Raw genomic sequence first — 16,603 nt, forward strand, 5'->3', positions numbered from 1 at the left:
CACCATTTTTCTGTCCAGTTGAAAAGGCCTTGGCTAGAAGATCAGGATTAACGGATGGGTCTGATCCAAACGCTGCATTTGCTATTGTAATGACACCGGGGTTCTGGCTGCTTAAAGCAGCAAGAGCAACAACCAGAAATTCGAGGTCAATGACTGTTGGTGAAAGGACATAATTTACTAGAGAACTTCCTGTTACTACCTGATAGTCCTACTAAGACAAAATAGTGTAACTTACGACTCCTACATTGAATTGGAGGCCATTTAAGCTGTTGTAAAAGTGAGATTGAAAAATACTACTAAGAAGCTATGTATAGAACTGAAATATAATGTATGTACAAGGAATAGGCAACCAGATTCATTTAACTTTGCGAACTGATAAACATTATTTTTCCTACAAATTTGCGATCAGAACAGTGAACATAAGAAGATGAACAGAATAGCAGAACTGTAAAAAACAGTAAAAACATTGTAATAATTTAACATCAAAGCTTATAAACCAGTAGAATTACTCTACAAGGTTGAAGTAGTTGCACTCTCAAACACAAGAGAAGGTCTCAAAGTATTCACAGCACCGAAACCTTGCACGATCGAACAGATAATTGTATGCCTTAGGACCATCTGTCCGTACTTCCATCAGCTCAATTCCCTCATCCCTCATATTGTAATATAGGGTCATTCCACTTTCAAGTACTGCAACCACTGAATCTCCTTTATCCTGATCACATAGCACAGTCAGACAAAAAAGATTATAATTTCTGTAAGGAGGTATAAGGTTGAAACTTCGCATTTCAGCTTCAAAATCAACACGGTACATGATAAACCAACCCGAGTAATTCTCTATCAATTCATAAACTCGAAATATTAAACGCCAAGCAGGCTTTCGTCCAACGGCGAGATGCAAATAGCCTCCGGACTGCCCAAAATATCGAGGACCGCTATACCGCCTACTTAGCTTTGGCATTGGCATCGGCATCAAGCATTCGGTCCCCACATCAAAGTATAGTGACTCTTTAGCAGTACTATCCCAATGGATAGCACCGTTAAGGAAAACAGCCTGGTCGAACTGTGTATCGACCTCTGAAGTGAATTTGATTTTCGATACACTCCAACAATCTGTCTCTGATGAGTATATGTCCATAGAAAAATTAGAAGTCATATGACGCAAGCAATTGTTTTCCTCGTCTTTCTCGAGGAAAACTTCTCGCCAAATAGAAATAATTTTATAATAAGGTGATTTGCTAGGGTCAAAAGCAAGATTAACACCAACAAGCTGATATTCCAGCATTGGAGGCCTTGGAAGAGAGATCGTCTTGAATTTCTTGATAACAGGGTTACAGATAAAATAACTCTGATTACCATAATCACAAGTGCAAAGAAGCAAACCAGCGCAAGATTGCATTATTTTGATGTCAGGGGCATTCATGAAATCCAAGGGCGGGAGTTGTTTGGTGTCGCGGTTCAAAGGAAGGAATACGAACTTCGTAGGTGGTTGTCTGTAGATGACATCGAGAAAAAGTGCCGAAGGTTTGAGAAGGCCTTCATTGAGGAGGAAGCGAGTGTGGGAAATGCTGAACTCAGAGCTGGATATAAGCCACAGCCATTGTTTTGAAACGAGTTTGAACTGTAACAAAGTCTTCGTAGGTAATCGTCGCAGGATTTCTATTAAGAGATCGTTTATGTGGGCAACCTCCTCTGCTGGCGTCTTCATCCTTCTTTGACTAGACGCTCTATAGCTTACCATGGCCATAACAATGGCTTAGTTTTTTCTGATCATTTGGTTACCCTGTAATTCTTTGACAGTGTTTTCCTTTTTATACTTCCTAAATTCTATATATATGGAAACTTAAGAATCTTACCATATAATTTAATCTAACCTGATCATTGAAAACTAAAATTTATAAGAAAAATAGTTTAGATATACCGACTTTTAACGGAAAACGAATTTGATGCAAAAAAGTTATTTTGTTCACACATTAATAAGTTAAATTGAGTTCACGTGCTAATTAATTATTGTAAAAGTTAAAATTTTATATTGAATGATCAAATTAACCTTTAACGGAAAACGAATTTGACCGGGAAAATATATTTTGTTCACATGTTAATAATCAAGTTGAGTTCATGCGTCAATTAATTATAAGAAAAAAGATATAAATATAAATTTTGTGTTGAATGATAAAATAAACCTTGTTCTACAATTGGAATACACATTTAATGTATTTTTTGGCAAACAAGGAAGGGAATCTGTTTTTTGGATTTATATGAAAACTAAGGAGGGAAAAAAGGAAAGAAATTCAAATTTGCCAAGGTAACGTATCCTTTTGGATTTGTCCTTGGACATAATCACTAATTCATTCTGTTTTCTTTGCCAAGCCACCTCATTATCTTCATTTTCCAACTAAGCTTCTAACCTGGGCTAAAACTTTCCTACTATATTTCCATTCTTGTCATATGCCTTGCTCTAAATTCAATCACTTTCCCTTTTAATGAAATCCATTACAGTAGGATGCATTTTGGCTCTACATTTAATGTAATGAACATTCAACAATTGACTAGCAAAATTTTCTTACCCAATAGTGGTAGCCACTCCAAAGTCTTTTCATTCTGTTTTTCAATGCAAATTTCTCATTATGATTACTATGAGTCACTTGGTACAATAATTGAGTCAACATAGTCAAAGTGGTTGTCTCAGATGATTTTTTGTTAAACATTTTCTCATGATAGTATAATAATCGAGCACTTGATAGAGATAGATTGTATAAAATAGATACTCCATGTTAATTTGTATCTCATTCCAACCATTTAAAGTCATGTCATCAACTGAAGATGTAATATGTTTTGCTCCAAGACACCTCCTCGAAATGAAATACCTTATATCTGTGCATATGAGTACCAACAAGAGTGATCTACTTCTAATGTCTTTGTTTAGAATTTGATGTTTGTATCCCATTCCAAGAGCTTGTTCTCATTGGTCCTTGAAGCATCGTCTCTATACTGGCTATTTATCAACATTGACTCCCTTCAACATCTGCCTTGCTCACTTTTTCAAGCCAAATTAAAGCAATGGTCGATGATACTTGAAGGTACTAGGTGAATGCATTTTGACCACTGCTAGACAATCTCCAAGTTCTCAAGCATTTCTCTTTTCCAATGGATTCCTTTAAACGATTTTACTAAATTTCCCTCAACTTTAAGGGAAATGAAATTAAAAATTGCTACTAAAAAGCTATGTATAGAACTGAAAAATTATTAATTTAAAGACCTTTACTATGTACAAGGAAAAGGCAACCAGATTCATTTAAACATTATTTTTGCTACAAGTTTGCAATGGGAACAGATAACACAAGAAGATGAACAGAATAGCATAACTGTAAAAAAAACAGGACTAAAACATTGTAATAATCTAACATTAAAGCTTATAAACCAGTAGAATTATTCAACAAGGTTGAAGTAGTTGCAATCTCAAACACAAGAGAGGGTCTCAAAGTATTCACAGCCCCGAAACCTTGCAATATCGTATCGATATCCGTTTGCCTTAGGGCCATCTGTCCGTACTTCCATTTCGTTATCCCTGAAATTGTAATATAGGGCTGTTCCACATTGAATTACTGCAACCATTGAATCTCTTTTGTCCTCATCAGAGCGCACAACCAGACAGAAAATATCATAATCACAATAAGGAGGTTTAAGGTTGATACTTCGCATTTCGGCTTCAAGATCAATACGGTACTTGATGAACCAATCTGAGTAATCCACTAGCATCTCGTAAATCCGAAATATTAAACCATAACTAGGCTTTCGTCCAACAGCAAGATGCAAATAGCCTCTGGACTGCCCAAAGTATCGAGAACTGCTATATCGCCTACTTAGCTTTGGCATCGGCATCAAGTATTCAGTCTCCACATCAAAGTATAGCGACTCTTTAGCAACACTATCCCAATGGATTGCACCGTTAAAGAAAACAGCATGGTCGAACTATGTAGCCCACTCTGAAGTGAGTTTGATTTTCGATACATTCCAAGAATCTGTCTCTGATGAGTATATGTCCATAGAAAAATTAGAAGTCATACAACATAAGCAATTGTTTTCCTCGTCTTTGTCAAGCAAAATTTCCTGCCAAATAGAAATAATCTTGTAATAAGGTGATTTGACACGGTCGAAAGCAAGATTAACACCAACAGGATGATATTCCAGCATTGGAGGCGTCGGACAAGAGATCATCTTGAATTTCTTGATAACAGGGTTACAGATAAAATAACTCTGATTATCATAATCATATGTGCAAAGAAGCAAACCATTGCAAGATTGCATTATTGTGATGTAAGGGGCATTCATGAAATCCAAGAGCGGGAGTTGTTTGGTGTCGCCGTTCAAAGGAAGGAACATGAACTTCATAGGTGGTTGTCTGTAGATGACATCGAGAAAAAGTACTGAAGGTTTGAGAGAGGCTTCTTTGAGGAGGAAGCGAGTGTGTGAAATGCTGAAATCGGAGCTGCATATAATTGACAACCATTGTTTTGAAACGAGTTTGGACTGTAAAAGAATCTTTGTAGGTAATCGTGGTAGGATTTCTATTAAGAAGTCGTCGATGTCGGCAACCTCGTTTGCTAGTGTCTTCATCCTAGCCTCCTCTGCTGGTGTCTTCATCCTTCTTCACCTTGACACTCTACAGCACACTATGGCCATATATAATTCTTTTTTATACTGTCTAAATCCTATATATAAGGAAAATTAACAAACTTACTATATAATTGAATCTAATCTAATCTAATCATTGAAAACTAAAACTTATAAAAAAAAAACAGTTTAGATATACCGACTTTTAACGGGAAACAGATTTGATGTAAGGAATTTATTTTGATTACATATTAATAACCTTAAACTAAGTTCACGAGTCAATTAATGATTATAAAAATTTAAATTTTGAACTCAATGATCATATCAACTTTTAAGGAAAAACAAATTTGACCTGGAAAAGATATTTTGTTTACATGTTAATAAACTAGGTTGAGTTCATGTGTCAATTAATTATAAAAATAAATAAATTTAAATTTTGTGTTGAATGATCAAATAAATATGTTATCATTGGAATACACATTTAAAGTATTTTTTGGTAAAAAAGGAAAGGAAAATGATTTTTGGATTTCCATAAAACAAATCCAAATTTGCTAAGCTAACATATCTTTGTGCATTTTTTTCTCTGACATAATCCCAAATTCATTTTGTACTAAAAAGAATTCAAATTCAGATAATATTGACAACTAGGATTCATCTGTCTCTACCATACCCAAAATTGCCACCTCATTATCTTTGTTTTTCTACTAAGCTTCTAACTTGGGATAACACGTTCCTATTATATTTCCATTCTTGTTGTTCAATTTAATCTCTCTACTCAAAGTAGCAACAATTTAATCTCTTGATTTTGAAAATTGCTTCAATTTAGTCCCTCTCCTAACGACATCTAATTTTACTTTTAACGAGGATGACGTCAATGCTGATATAGCAATATTTGAAGGCATGGCACAACATGATGACTTGACAATACCACATGCCACTAATATGATGATGTGGCAATGTTGACGTGACACTGACATGCTGACGTGTCAATACCACGTGGCATATCAAAAACTTTTTAAAAAAAATTTTTGTGTCGCGTCATTAGGGTTAAAATGAACAAAAATATATAATATAGAGATTAAATTGAACAAAATTAAAATATTGAGGGATGAAATTGTAAAAAAAATTAAAAAATATAAATATTTAAATAGATAATAGATATAGTTATTAATAAATTAAATATTTAAGTGTATTGCTACATCCAGCGTGAAATCCATTATAGTAGCAATCTTATCTTTTCGCTTCTGCAAGAACTCTTGTGAGAACAAATCTAATAGTTTCTACAAAATCTGCAAAAGCCATATCGATATTTGTTATATTGTAACACCGCACCCTCTTCATTCTCCCATCGTCCAAATTAAGAAAATCGCATTTTCCCCTTGGCAATACTACAAGCATTGAATCCTCTTTTTCCTCGTCACATTGAACAGTGTAAGAAGATTAAATCAATACTATAATTTGCATTTCCAAATAGTAAATGGAAGAGTTATGATAAATTTGAAGAGAAGCCTCAGAATTCCATCTTCAAGAAACAAAAAAGCTTTAATTAGAAGAAAGGCAAAAAAGTTACTAAGAGGGGCCATTTTACTGGGAGTTAAGTTTTTTTCGGTTAAGCACAAGTATGAGAGTGATTTTATGGAACATCAAGGGGATTGGGATCTTGTGTGAAAGTCAGGGCATTGAGGAGGATTATTTGGAGTACAAGAGATTGTTCCAAGATTCAAACTACACAAATATCGTGGTTGCTGTCAAAACTGCATTGGATTTATTTAATATGGGTTTTAAAATCTAACTCCCTTGTTGTGGTTTCATGGATAACAAAAGAATTGGTGAAGCCTTGGGACTACTAGAAGATTTTCTCAAAGAATGACAAGTCACAAGTCACAAATGAACATTGGGAAGGTGATTTTCTAGCATGCTCTTATGGAAGATAATTGCTTTGCAAACTATTGGGAAAGGCTAGGAGTTGTTGGTTGTGATTTATTCTATGTTTGGTGGTAGGAACTCTTTAGGTATGTAATTTCTGTTTGATTCCAGGGTTATGTCCCGAATATTGAGTTGGCTGGTGTTATGTATTTATGATGGCGTTAATATGTTCTGGGGTGTATCTTTTATTGTGTTGTCAACCCATCTCAGACAATGAGACGTGAAGATTGTAATGATCTTTCATCATTAATGAAATTAAATTTTCGATTGAGAGAAAATTTTATAGAGTCCATTGGGGACTCCACCAGTTCATCAGGTCGGGACATTCAATCACCGCAACACACCGTAGTTTCAAAGATTTAAGCAATACAATTAATTAATTAAAAAACACCACCTCTCACCACAACAAAGATTACCAGCAGAGCGTAATACAAGGAAGCACATCATCTTTCCGACTCCCATTAACCCTATGATCAACTTTCCTACTCACACATATTAAAGATGCAAAGCCATGTAAAACGAAGGCATAATAAACAAAAAAATCCTTAAACTATTTTAAAAAATTGAGTTCAATCAAGTTCTTATACTTTTATTTTGAACTAAATAAGCCCTTGTACTTTTTATTTTGAATCAAATAAGTCCTTATAACTAATGATTGATTTAATCAAAATATCATTTGTTATTTTATATCGCATGACGTTGACGTGAGATATTAAAATATCATAATTGATTATGATGTGGCATACTAGCGTAACATAATGGATGTGACAAAATTTACTAATTTGGCATAATATTATGATCATGTAGCATTTTTCACCATCCACATTAATGTTATATCAATGTCATATCAATATAAAATGACAAGTGATATTTTTAATAATGGTAATTAGTTAATCATTAGTAATAAGTACTTATTTGATCCAAAATAAAAATACAAGAGCTTAATGAAACGTAATAAAAGAATAAGGATTTATTTGAATATTCTTGAATAATTCAGAGGCTTATTTGAGCATTATACCTAAAACAAATTCAATTCCCATTAACTCTAGTGATTTGAGTTGTGGATTTTAATCGAACCAAAGCAAACTCCATGGATATGTCCTTGGAAGTCTATTAACATGTTGGTGTATTTTCAAAATGAAAAGTTATATCTCTTCATATAAAAAGTTACTAATGAAAAGTTAGTTTTTTCATATGAAAAGTTAGTTTTTTCATATGAAAAGTTGTGATCATTTAAAGTCATATCAATTGAAAGGTCATATCATATAGTGTGGTATAGTGTATCTATTAGATTGTAAGTGATTTTTCATATAAAAAGTTATGTGATAAAGTGTCATATTAGAAAAATACCTTTAAATCCAAAAACTATAAGATAATTAAAATACATCACTATTTAAAAAGTTAGATATAAAAAATTATCTTTTCATATTATAACTCAAAGGTTATATCTTATTAAATAAATAATTATCTTTTTATAAGGTAATTATTAGAACAATACCTTTATTCAAAGATTATATATTGCATTAAGCAAAAATGTCTTTAAGACGTAGAGATGCCTTGATAAAAAGGTTGTATCTTTAAAGAAAAGACACTTGTAAATTTATATAAAAAACTTATTGTCAAACATTGACATACCAAAAACAATTAAGAAGCAAAAAATTCAAAAGCAAGAGAAGTGTTATGTTCTAAATAAAATTCAGAAAATAAACATACACACTTGAGTTCTCATCATCTTCTAAAAAAGTCTAAATTTCATATAATCTACTTGTTACAAAAAGTAAACTCTAAAGCCAAACAACTTTTCAACTCTCAGGGTATATCGAGCGATCTACTCCTGTAAAGTGCGAGATGAAGTTAGATGTTGGCTTCATTGTATCTTAAAGCTATTCGTATTATTTCCTTTTACATTTTGAGTAGCGATGACGATATAAGTCTTAAAGATAATATCTATTAAAAGACACGTGTTGCAATCAATTTTGTCGATCCCTTTAAATTCCAACTAACACTATTTGCACCAACACAACACTCCATCACATTCGGTTGGTACTGGTTTCCCTTTAAAAGATTTGTCAACATTGAATTAAAACTCACGAAGCAGAATCCACGAGGTTCCCTTCTGTGCTACTTGAAGAGTATAGCTAGCTTTTACTTGCCATGGTTTGAGCCACCAAACAGCTACCTCCTTTATTCGCCTCTTGTCTTTCACTAACTCTAATTCAAAACATGGACATCATTTTAACGAGAAACAGCATTTCTTTTCCATTAAAGATCGATTATTTCTGATCAACTATAGTGACCAAAGGGTAGCATCGCATACCACTCAAACATAAGGAGTCAAACCATGACTTAATAAAAGATTCAATAGAATGAGGAATAATCCAAGAAATTCCCCACCATTGTAATACAAAACACCAAACAAACCAGCCAAAGTGACATGTAATAAGAATGTGTTCACATATTTCCTCAACAATACCACTTGGACAACAAAGATCATTACTAGCACCCACTTAATGAAACACCTTATTGGTTAAGCACAATATATATATATATATATATTCCAAAAAATTAATAATTGATGTGCTACTTTACCAAACAAAAAAAAAAACTCAAATTAATAAACAAAGAACAACTGGGGATCAGTGTTTTACGTTACTTGAGAATTATTCAAGATAAAGTGCAAAAAGAAAACATTGGAAGGAGATTCATTGCATTGTAGAAAATCATAAAGCACATACAAATCATTATCGACACTCAAGCTTAACTTGCAAACTCAAACACAAAAACTCCACCAATAAAAACTCTTCCTAACCACAAGAAGCGTCTATTTTCCTAACTTTGTAAAGCTTACTTCCCTAACATCTTGTGTGAATTCCCTGTGGCACACCATACATTCACAGTACTAAGATCCACACAACTCATAATAAAACCACATATGGATCTGAAAAGCAACCACTCAGTGGCACACAATAACCTACCACACCTGTCTCACAGATTAACTATGTCTTGACACACTTTTGACACCAAATTAAAAATGTATGAGCAATAAACAGGAAGCCTGTTCCCTGTTTCTGATTCTTGCACTCTCTTTTGGCCACCGCTTTCATCTCCATCCCTGCATTAACATTGAACATTTTTGGTTTCAGACCATCACCATAGCAGCTTTTCCACAACCCAGAAAGTGTTTAGCAGTAATACTTGCATGGCTGCAGCACGTGGCTATTTTCAAACTAACTTTGTTTCTTTAGTTTGTATCAGGTTGCTTCGTTGTACTGGTTTTAGAGTTAATGCAATCTTGAGCTGTCCTTTCAACGTGTTACTTTGCATATAAATTAACACTTACACTTGTTAAGCATGTTTATAGGTGTTTCTTATGTACACAAGATATATAAGCCTTGTTTTGTATTAATAAAAACAGTTCTAATCACTATCCCTTCTATATACTCTGTTCTTTCTCTCATTCATAACATTAACAAAAAGGTCTCGGCAATCCAGAAGCCATTCACTAGGGATGATCTCATTTAAAAATCAGATACAACACCAGCAAAAACAAAGACACGTTGCAGCTCTACTTGGTAATCCGATATTCCCTCTAAATTTAAGCATAAACCATCAATAATTAAGCTTGTTCTTTGTTGATTACATCAACTTATATGGCAATCAAGCAGAAATACAAACTCTAAGGTAAGGAGGGAGAGAAAAGATCAGCTTTATATTCATGTGCTATAAAATTTATTACTTCTACTCTGTGTTCCTTGACCTAACCTGTCATTCTTAGTTGCCTTGAGCTGCACACTAATTTTCCTACACCAGAAAGAATCTAATGTCTGAAACAAATTCAATCCACATAATAGTTCAAACATGGTCATCAACATCTACCCTTCCTTCAAACTTGTATACCATTTCTTCAAGTTGTTGCCAATAGTTGAGAAGGAGCAGTAACAAATCTTGTTTTGAGATGGAAATTCCCTCCAACTAAGAGAAGATCAAAATCTCTTAGACGATCTTCTATTTCTTCCTCCAACTCAACGGATTTGTTCCTTATTCGTGGAACCGGCCATGATAATACCTCTTCCACCTGACAAAGCAAATATGCACCCATTTAAGATATCTTAATAAATTTGTTTGTGTGGGCACTTAATTAGTGATAAGAACTTATAGTATTGTACTTTTTCCCTTTTTTGCTAAAAGTTGCAGTAGATAACTGAAAGTAATTTCTTCTTGAGACAGAAAATGTCCATAGTTTATACTAACATCAAATAGCTAGACTAAGCAATCTTGTTAATAAGTGATAAATCTTAGCAAATTGCAATAAGTCTATGTCAAAGCAACAAATTTAACCATAAATAAGAGATAACAAATTAATACATGTATGATTTGTGTGAATTATTTGCTGTTTGTAAATTCATTTTCATATATGTTTTCAAAATTTTCAGCAAAGATTCAAAATATTCTATCTAGAGGAATATATATGTCATATATGAGTTTACCTCAAAAAGCACGCATTCTATGTGAGTAACGAACATGCCCTGACATTCTTCACAATAATAGATGTGATATTTTGTAAATCTTTCTTCTTCACAAATATCACAATAATACTCTCCTGTATCATCCTCAACAAATGAATTCTTAAGAGTAAGTGGATAACTGTGATGTGTAGATTTAACCATTTGTGTTATTGGCAAACATTCCAAATGAAGGCTTATATTAGCCTCAATGCAGAAACAGAAGGGTCCAGCACAAATTTCATCACATCTAAGACATGTATATCCATTGAAGAGCATTTGGCAACCTATCCCAAAATAGAAAAAATCAAGTTTGCATGTTCGAAGTTTAAATTTTGGAGCCCGCCTCATGGAATTAAGGCATGTAGGATGGAGATGTAAGTCACACTCCAAACAACTATAGCTGATGCCAACGAATCGGAAATCAAAGGCATGGCAACTTTCTGTAAGGAACATTTTTGCCATAAGCGGGTGTAGCGGATGAAAGGGGTGTTGCATCTTTTCAGGAAATCCAAGGCAAGATTCATGAAGAACAAAAATATCATTGCAGTCTAGGCAACAATAAGCCAGACCAAAGATTTATAGTTGGCAATAGCTGCAGTAGTAGTCTTTCTTTGCACTGCCAAGTACCAACATGTGTTCATGACTGAAATGGTATATCTTAGTTTTTCTGGCCATCACTTTTTGCCTTTGGCCTTGATTTCTAAGAGCACTCAGTCCTGCACATTCCACATCAACCTTGAACTGGCACTCAAAGCAGAAGTAAAGAAAACCATCTGAAATGTCCCCACATTCATCACATATAAAGGGCCTGGTATTAGGAGATCTAGTAAGAAGGTTTAGAGGATGCTGGTGATGAAGAGGATGTACCACCTCATTGGGCAATTCAGTGCATGCTTTGTGTAGGTAATATCCGCATTCTTTACAGATATAGGCTGGACCATGAATTTCCAGCTTGCAAGCCTTGCAGCCAAGATTTTCATCTTCCTTGTGTACCTCATGAAAATTCAAAGGATGATGATGGTTGAAATGGTGAATTTGCATCTGAAAGGTTAAAAACAAAAAAACAAAAGAGATGGTTACTCTGTTTTAAAGATATTCAAAAAAAAAAGTATTAAGGAAGATTCACTAATAATGAAAAATTATTATATTAATCTAAAACCATTCTCTCTACATGCTTTAATGTCACTCTAAAATTTAAGATAAACATCTCACCTAAAATCAGTTTAATAAGTGAAGTTCACAGGAATTCTCCTCCATGAAAACCAAAGAACCCACATAAATTGCAATAAAATATTTGTCAATTTTTGTTGAGGAAATGTGACAACATCTCAAGCTGTGAATCACCTTCTTGCCTCTTCCAGCATATAACAACATTATTAAACTTTCCTTTTGCAAAGATTTAATAATTTCCAATACCAACACAAAGAGCATCAATTTCATTAAAAATCCTCCATAAAGACAGGGGGGTCAAATTCTTCTCCTTTACCATTAGCACTTTCACTTACTTACATATGTGAAATTTATGTTATTAAAATTTTAACATAACACTAAGACACCGAGTTTTGCCATGCAAAACATTTTGTACAATACTGTCATTGTCAAAGACTAGGAGTCAAATTGCTTCAAGAGTCGGGAAAATTTTATACTATTGTCTATGATGCTGTACCTTAAGTTCTCGGCTCTTGTAAATAGTAGTATCAATTGTTTCACCAAGCTCTGATTCACCTTGTTCCATCACTTTCTCTACCAAAACTTTGCCATCCACCTTGAGGGAGGTCCCCCCCTGCTTAAATTCCATATTCATAGACCCCGGCATTGAGTTGGTTGATTTCTGCTGAGTCAAACATTTACATTATCTATTAGTAATGCAAAGACACAGTGAAGCAAAGGGATTGGATCTCTTACCTGATTGAGACCACATTCAGTATGAGTTACATATTGGCATCTCTCACAATAATAGACATGATTGTTTGAATTTCTTCACAAATATCACAATAATACTCTCCTGAATCATCTTCTCTAACTAAATCTTTAAGGGCAGTTCATGCCTATGAGATCTATGTTTCACTTTAGACTGTATTGAAGCACAATCGAAATCAAAATTGAGATCGCATTGCACACAGAGGTAGAAAGCACACTTCCTTGGGACGGAATTATGATAAAATTTTTTCCTAAATATCTTTGGGATTTCGTGACAGCAATTCCCACCACAGCTGTTGCATGCGAAAATTTTATAGCGAGAGTGTTTTACCAAATAGGTAAGGTCATGCTCATGGCAGTTATTCTTGAGGGTGGGTAGGAGTCTTGCACAGCCAATATGAAGCCAGAAGTTGCAGTCATAACAACAATAGTGTCGATTCGGATATTGATCAAGTTCCCCTTTGCAAGCATTGCAATAGGCCGAAAGATTGCTAAACTGCAAGTAAAGATGGTGAGACGGATGAAAAGGATGTTGCAGCTCTTTGGGTATCTCCCATATGCATGATTCATGAAGGAAGAAATCGCAATCAAGGCACCCATAAGACCTGCCCGATAAAAGGTCCTGACACCAAGCGCAAACGTAGCTCAATATTGATATCTTCCTATAGCTGAAGAGGCTCAGCCCATGCTGGTGGATGAAATGCTTAATAATGCTTCTTTGCTCTTTATGTCGGCATCTCCACCGGCCTTCTTCATTAGTTTTTAAAGCACAAAAGTAATCAACATTGAAGGAGCAATGTTTGCAGCTGTATTTGAAACCTCGAGCTGTGCAAACACATTTATCACATATGAAATCATGCGATACATGGGAAGACAGATCAAGGAAGTGTTCAGAGTGAAGAGCGTGTGTTATCTGAACAGGAAGTTGTTGTTGTGCACAGTCTTGATGCACCCAAAAGTTGCAGCTTTCACAGGAATAGGCCCCAGATACAATTTTCTGAGTGCATTTAGCAGATACCCTGGGATGGATATATTGATAGTCATAGTACAAAGAAGCGTGTTGTAGTTTATCATAGCACAAGAAATGTTCATGAAGGAAAGGTTTGATCTCCATCTCAAAGGAAAAGTGGTACAGTTGGTAAGAGTCTAAAGAGATCAGTATAAAGCCAGAAAGGCAAAATTATATGGTATCACCAATCTATTATGATCAAAGCAAAAATGAATTTGTAAAGTATATGTAAACAATAATTTCATACATTACCATTAAACCAAACTTCGCTATCTGTTATTATGAGGGTATAAGCTCAAGTATTTGGCTGTAATAACAGCCTCTGTTATTGAAGCGTAAAACAGGGATGAACAGAGCTTAAGGTCCAGCAAAGCAAGAATTGATAAAAGCTTCATAAGGATATTCTGAAGATTAATTACAAGCTAAATATATGAGTTATACATAATCAACACCTGTAAGACTGCATGAACAAGTGTTTAGCTTAAACCATATAATAGACATCCTTGGCCACACGTTCCAAGGACATTGAAATATACTGGTATCTTTGCATCACAGCAATACAACCTGAAATTCTTGTTCAAGTGTACTGTGCATGCAAGTATTGACTTTAACATCTTTTGGTATCAAATAATTGAGGGTTGTGTGTGGATTTCGGATTGCTTGGATCAATCATAAAGCTGAGTTCTGAATAATTGATTCTTGCGGTCTGGCCAATACAACAAAGTTATTCCATCTTCCTTTTTACTTTATTCTTTCATTTTATTACAAGGCATAGAATTATGACTTCGAATTTAAACTTAAAACATTTGAAGTTCATTTTCAGTTGGAATGAAGATATGTAAAAGAATATTTCAACAAACCAAGCAAACCCCAGATGAAATTTATTAAGCCAGCTCTCAAAACAACAGCATGTTCCCTCACATGATTTGGCTTTTCTAGCACATAATTAAGCAGCAAACATTTTATTTACTGCTATTATCAACAACTGAGGAAAGTAAAGGGTTGAAACCATCGCCACAATTAACAAACTCATATTTTACTGTAAGGTGGCCTTGGGCATATCCTACTCCGTCAGTGTCCAATCGGTTGAAAACAGCCACATCCAAATCCAACCCTCCATTGCTGCATCGATCCACAATCCTCACTATTTCTTGAGCATTTGTTCTTGTATTTGTAACCTGTAAAAACAATATAAAATCAAGATTAGACCCCCAAAAAAAATGAAGGCAATGTTTTAACTTGATCAACGAATAAACTTTGATCTTGAATTAAGAAGGGAGAAAGGGTTCAATAATTTCTTACCCTCAAGCACCTGCCACAAGCAGCTGGGAAAGTAGGACCAACAGGGCCACAAAAGGCAGTCCAACCATACTTACTCCTCCATGAAAATGGCTTGCTAGCATCCCATGTAGAGCAATAGGCACTCACAGCCATCAAATCCCATCCATGTTGCTCTGGATTGTAGAAATGGTAAGTGGATGTCACAGTCGCAGTCTCTCCTCCAGGGCCACTACTTTTGCAATTACTCTGGCAATTATTTTCAGGCAAACAATAGGCATCGGTGTTGCCACACCACCCATATTGGCTGCAACATAAGTTGTCTGGGCAGATTGTTCCACCAGCTTGCCAGCCACATTGCTCAGCAACTGCTGCTCCCACTAAGCTAACCAAAAAGACCAGCAACCTCGGAACAGTATTAACTTTATCCATTGCTTTCTTTTCCAAACTGCTGAATTTGTTATGTGCAAAGTTGTCTTTGATTTGATAAGGTTTTATAGAAAGTTAGGTTCATGTTATCATTAATAAATTGACGTTGTCAACACATTGGCAATTTGGCATATAACTATTGGAAATTTGTAAAGTACAAAACTGAGATGATGTTCCTTGCTGCCTAGGATATGGACCATTGGATTGCTAATCAAATGGTTTGTGATTTGAGAATGTTGAAGATGAGATGGCAAAGGGATTGAGGTGGACGTGCTCACGATGGAAAGTGTGAGGCGGCTAAATGTTTATTTGTTTGTCAAAGGCATGAGAGGCGGCTAGAAATAAATGCTGATTAAGAGGATAAGGACAAAGTCTGAGATTAGCCGCCTGATATCTTTACTCAATTTTGCCTACATCCATCTACACAGCTTACTCTCCTGTTCGGCCAACTCAAGACACAGAAATTTTTAATGTTACTTAGATGTTGGATTCTTGTCTTTGAGAATTAGCTTTTTCTAAGTTAATAGTGCTTCTCTTTTTCCCAAAGTTTTTTTTCTTTTCTTTTCTTTTCTTTTCTTTTCTTTCACCAAAGTTCCGTTTCTCTTTTCATTTTGAGTTAGCTACATATCCTTTTCGTGCTTATCATTCCCATTTATGTTATTAGACGTAAAACATATTATTAATTTACTACTACTAATTAATCCACAAAGCTATCTTGAAGTGGTCGATCATTAATTATTAAAAAAGAAAATTGAAATATCTTTTGATGTGTGTGATTTTTTTAATTTTATTCTTGTTTTAATCAGATTTTTTATTATAACCATAAATAGCTTGACGAGTAATATGAATTTTTACTCTAATTTTAAAAAACTTGTTAAAACTTGAGCAATTTCAACCCATAAATATTTCAAAAAAAACAAAG

The 16,603-nt window shown here is 34.5% G+C and overlaps 4 protein-coding genes across 4 annotated transcripts; all 4 read right to left on the reverse strand.

Moving 5' to 3' along the window:
- Positions 1 to 535: 535 nt before the first annotated feature.
- Positions 536 to 1,741, reverse strand: LOC110415885 (F-box protein At5g07610-like). The gene has a single exon (XM_089783431.1). The coding sequence runs from the start codon at positions 1,739 to 1,741 to the stop codon at positions 536 to 538; it is 1,206 nt and encodes a 401-aa protein (XP_089639557.1).
- Positions 1,742 to 3,459: 1,718 nt separating this feature from the next.
- LOC110415886 (F-box protein At5g07610-like) lies at positions 3,460 to 4,644 on the reverse strand. The gene is made up of 2 exons (XM_089783432.1): positions 4,177 to 4,644; positions 3,460 to 3,972 (listed from the first exon to the last, which is right to left on the reverse strand). The coding sequence occupies exons 1-2, from the start codon at positions 4,642 to 4,644 to the stop codon at positions 3,460 to 3,462; spliced, it is 981 nt and encodes a 326-aa protein (XP_089639558.1).
- Positions 4,645 to 12,871: 8,227 nt separating this feature from the next.
- LOC110415887 (uncharacterized) lies at positions 12,872 to 14,233 on the reverse strand. Its single transcript, XM_021427651.2, has one exon. The coding sequence runs from the start codon at positions 14,077 to 14,079 to the stop codon at positions 13,069 to 13,071; it is 1,011 nt and encodes a 336-aa protein (XP_021283326.1). The 5' UTR covers positions 14,080 to 14,233; the 3' UTR covers positions 12,872 to 13,068.
- A 590-nt stretch (positions 14,234 to 14,823) lies between these two features.
- Positions 14,824 to 15,742, reverse strand: LOC110415889 (pro-hevein-like). Its single transcript, XM_021427653.2, has 2 exons — positions 15,277 to 15,742; positions 14,824 to 15,152 (listed from the first exon to the last, which is right to left on the reverse strand). The coding sequence occupies exons 1-2, from the start codon at positions 15,682 to 15,684 to the stop codon at positions 14,937 to 14,939; spliced, it is 624 nt and encodes a 207-aa protein (XP_021283328.1). The 5' UTR covers positions 15,685 to 15,742; the 3' UTR covers positions 14,824 to 14,936.
- Between the last annotated feature and the right edge of the window lie 861 nt (positions 15,743 to 16,603).

Source organism: Theobroma umbraticum, unplaced genomic scaffold (genome assembly GCF_002168275.2).
Source record: "Theobroma umbraticum cultivar Fairchild unplaced genomic scaffold, ASM216827v3 scaffold_147.0, whole genome shotgun sequence".
NCBI lineage: Eukaryota > Viridiplantae > Streptophyta > Magnoliopsida > Malvales > Malvaceae > Theobroma > Theobroma umbraticum.

Coding starts and splice junctions, on each gene's coding strand:
- LOC110415885 (XM_089783431.1), bottom strand. CDS start 1,741: ATGGTAAGCTATAGAGCGTCTAGTCAAAGAAGGATGAAGACGCCAGCA.
- LOC110415886 (XM_089783432.1), bottom strand. CDS start 4,644: ATGAAGACACCAGCAGAGGAGGCTAGGATGAAGACACTAGCAAACGAG. Junction 3,973..4,176: donor CAATGCTGGAATATCATCCT/GTTGGTGTTAAT, acceptor TGGGCTACATAG/TTCGACCATGCTGTTTTCTT.
- LOC110415887 (XM_021427651.2), bottom strand. CDS start 14,079: ATGGAGATCAAACCTTTCCTTCATGAACATTTCTTGTGCTATGATAAA.
- LOC110415889 (XM_021427653.2), bottom strand. CDS start 15,684: ATGGATAAAGTTAATACTGTTCCGAGGTTGCTGGTCTTTTTGGTTAGC. Junction 15,153..15,276: donor CTTGTGGCAGGTGCTTGAGG/GTAAGAAATTAT, acceptor TTGTTTTTACAG/GTTACAAATACAAGAACAAA.